At 43.2% G+C, this 2,829-nt stretch overlaps 1 protein-coding gene across 1 annotated transcript; it reads right to left on the reverse strand.

The window, feature by feature from the left end:
* Positions 1–667: 667 nt before the first annotated feature.
* On the reverse strand, positions 668–2,132 carry LOC149401693 (uncharacterized). Its single transcript, XM_089610846.1, has 2 exons — positions 1,520–2,132; positions 668–798 (listed from the first exon to the last, which is right to left on the reverse strand). Exons 1-2 carry the CDS (start codon positions 2,130–2,132, stop codon positions 668–670), a joined length of 744 nt encoding a protein of 247 aa, XP_089466972.1.
* Between the last annotated feature and the right edge of the window lie 697 nt (positions 2,133–2,829).

Here is a 2,829-nt window from a genome sequence, read left to right on the forward strand (position 1 = left end):
TTGTTGGAAGCGGGAAATAAGAATTTTAAACCGATTTTTACATTGTGGCCATCTGGCCCGGTGAGTGCTATTCCGACTCCTGCCTCTTTGTCGTTTACCGCTCCGTCTACATGTATATCCCATATGGGATGTTCTATTGGTCAGTCGGTGAATTCAGCGATGAAATCTGCCACAGCCAGGCCTTTAATAGTTGGCCGGGGTTTAAATTGGATGTCGTACTGAGTCAGCTCTATTGACCACTTCATGAGCCTTCCGGACAAGTCTGGCTTCTGCGGGACTTGTCGGAGAGAGAAGTTGGTTAACATCGTGATTGGGTACGCTAGGAAATACTGCTTTAGCTTTCTGGAGGCCGTCACCAACGTGTATGCCAGCTTCTCTAACTCCCTTCCTTCGGCATCGTTTAGACGCCGAGACGTATAGTAGATGGGGAGTTGATGATTTCCCTCATTTCTTATGAGGGTCGAGCTGACCGTGTGTTCTGATACCGCCAGGTAGATATCGAGGGGTTATCCATCCTCTACTCTTCTTAAATTCGGAGGCCACGCTAGATGTTCCTTCGAGGATTCGAAATCTTTGTTGCACTGTTTTGTCCATTCGAACTCCTTAGACCCTCTCACTGCGTTGAAAAAGTTTATGCTTCTATCTGTGGACCTCGAGATAAAGCGGCTTAGGGCCGCGATGCAGTAAGCTTTTGTACTTCTTTGATATTCCTGGGCGGCTTCTTCTCGAGTAGCGCCGTAATCTTCTCGGGATTCACTTCTATCCCTCTGTCGTGAACGATGTACCCGAGAAATTTCCCTGCAGAAACACCAAAAGTACATTTTAAAGGGTTAAGTTTCATGTGGTATATTCTTAAGATCTTGAAGGATTCGCTTAGATCTTTGGCGTGTTCGCTTATTTTGCGAATTTTTACTAGTAGATCATCGATGTATGCCTCCATCGTATTACCGAGTAGGTCTGCAAACATACTGTTTACCAATCTCTGGTATGTAGCACCCGCATTTTTGAGACCAAAGGGCATTACTGTATAACAGTAGAGTCCTCGATCAGTAATGAAGGTAGTGTGATCCTAGTCTAGACCATACATAGGGATTTGATTGTAGCCCAAATATGCATCCATGAAACTTAAAATTTCATGTCCTTCTGTTGCATCGACTAGTTGATCTATTCTCGGCATGGGGAAACTATCTTTTGGGCATGCTTTGTTAAGATCTGTAAAATCTACACAAGTTCGCCATTTGCCGTTAGGTTTTTTTAACTAATACGGGATTAGTCACCCATCTCCGATATTTGGTATCTCTAATCGATTTGTTCGAGATTGACTTGTCTACTTCTTCTTTTAAAGCAGCATATCTTTCGTTATTTAAAGCCCTTCTTTATTGTCTAATTGGTCTTTCTTTGGGGTCTATATTCAGCCTATGACATGCTAGCTCGGGATCTATCCCTATCATATCAGCTTGAGACCATGCAAACATATCCAAGTTTCTAGACAACAGACTAGAGAGTTAGGATTTCATACCTGACTCGAGATATTTCCCGACTCTGAGCCTCTTCAGTGGCTGATTTGGATTATGGGCTATTTCTTCGATCTCGTCTCTAGGTTTAATTGCGTCTCGGCTCGACAGACGTTGATCGAAATTAGAGACGATTGCCATAACCTTTGGTGTGGCTTTGCTCTGGCTATTTTTCAGATACTCCGCGTAGCAACTCCTTGCTAACACCTGGGTTCCCTGGACTTCACCAACTCCCTGGTCAGTCAGGAATTTCATCTTTAGGTATTCCACGAAGGTTATGGCTCCGAGCGCCTGCAACGTGGGTCTTCCGATGATTACATTGAAGGAGGACGATACGGGGACCACTACCCATAAGGGATTGGAAGTCTTTGATCGGGGGACCTCTCCTACGGTTATTGGGACTGAGATAACACCCCGGGGCTGAATAGAATCACCGGTGAATCCATATAGATTTTCCGGGGAAGGGGCTAGCGAGTCTTCCTTGAGTCCTATCCTTATGAAGGTCTCTTCATAGAGGACATCCACCGCACTTCCTGTGTCTACTAGGATCCTTTGAACTAGTCGGTTACCTATGAGGGCCGAGATTACCAGTGAGAAAAAGTCGTTGTGCGGGTACATCAAATTCCGAGTATCTTCGGTAGAGAAAGTGATTGGTTCCGCGCTCTACTTGATGATCTTGTTTGGCCTTTGAGTGGCAGCGAAATGGATTTTTCGGTGGCCGGCCTGAGCTTCGCGTACGTAATTCTTCTCACTAGTACAATTGATAGCATCAGGTGCGACAAAATTCGCACCTGAAAGCATCATAGTCGCACCTAAAAGTATCATCAGGTGCGACTTTAGATGCGACAAAGTCGCATTTGAAAGTCCGCACCTGATGATATTAGGTGCGACTTGTCGCACCTGAAAGTCATCACTATCAGGTGCGACTAGTCGCACCAAACGTCGCACCTAAATATCCTCCAAAATAAGATATTAAAGCGTGAATTATAGTATCAGATGCGACTAGTCGCATCTGATACCTTCACGGGAAAAGTATCGGATGCGACCAGTCGCATCTGATAGTAATTCCCTGCCTAATATTTTTGCGGGTTACAGTACAATCAGATGTGACTAGTCGCATCTGATACTCTTCCCGCGAAGGTATCAGATGCGACTAGTCGCATCTGATTGTCTGTAGTTTTAAAAAAAAAAATGCAGATTCTAATAGAATCAGCCTATTAAATATATAAAAATTATAATTTAAAAAATTATTTAAAAATTAATTAAATAATTTTTTTGTTAAATTAAATAAATAATTTGAATAATATTAATTAGA

The sequence above is a fragment of the Urtica dioica genome, chromosome 4, assembly GCF_054948205.1.
Source record: "Urtica dioica subsp. dioica isolate 48M chromosome 4, U.dioica_male_clone48M_v1_H2, whole genome shotgun sequence".
Lineage (NCBI taxonomy): Eukaryota > Viridiplantae > Streptophyta > Magnoliopsida > Rosales > Urticaceae > Urtica > Urtica dioica.

Bases quoted from the DNA above. Each gene is read 5' to 3' on its own strand.
- LOC149401693 (XM_089610846.1), bottom strand. From the start codon at position 2,132: ATGTACCCGCACAACGACTTTTTCTCACTGGTAATCTCGGCCCTCATA. The intron at 799-1,519 runs GTATGAAATCCT...GTGTTTCTGCAG, and splicing joins CGGGAAATATCTCGAGTCAG to GGAAATTTCTCGGGTACATC.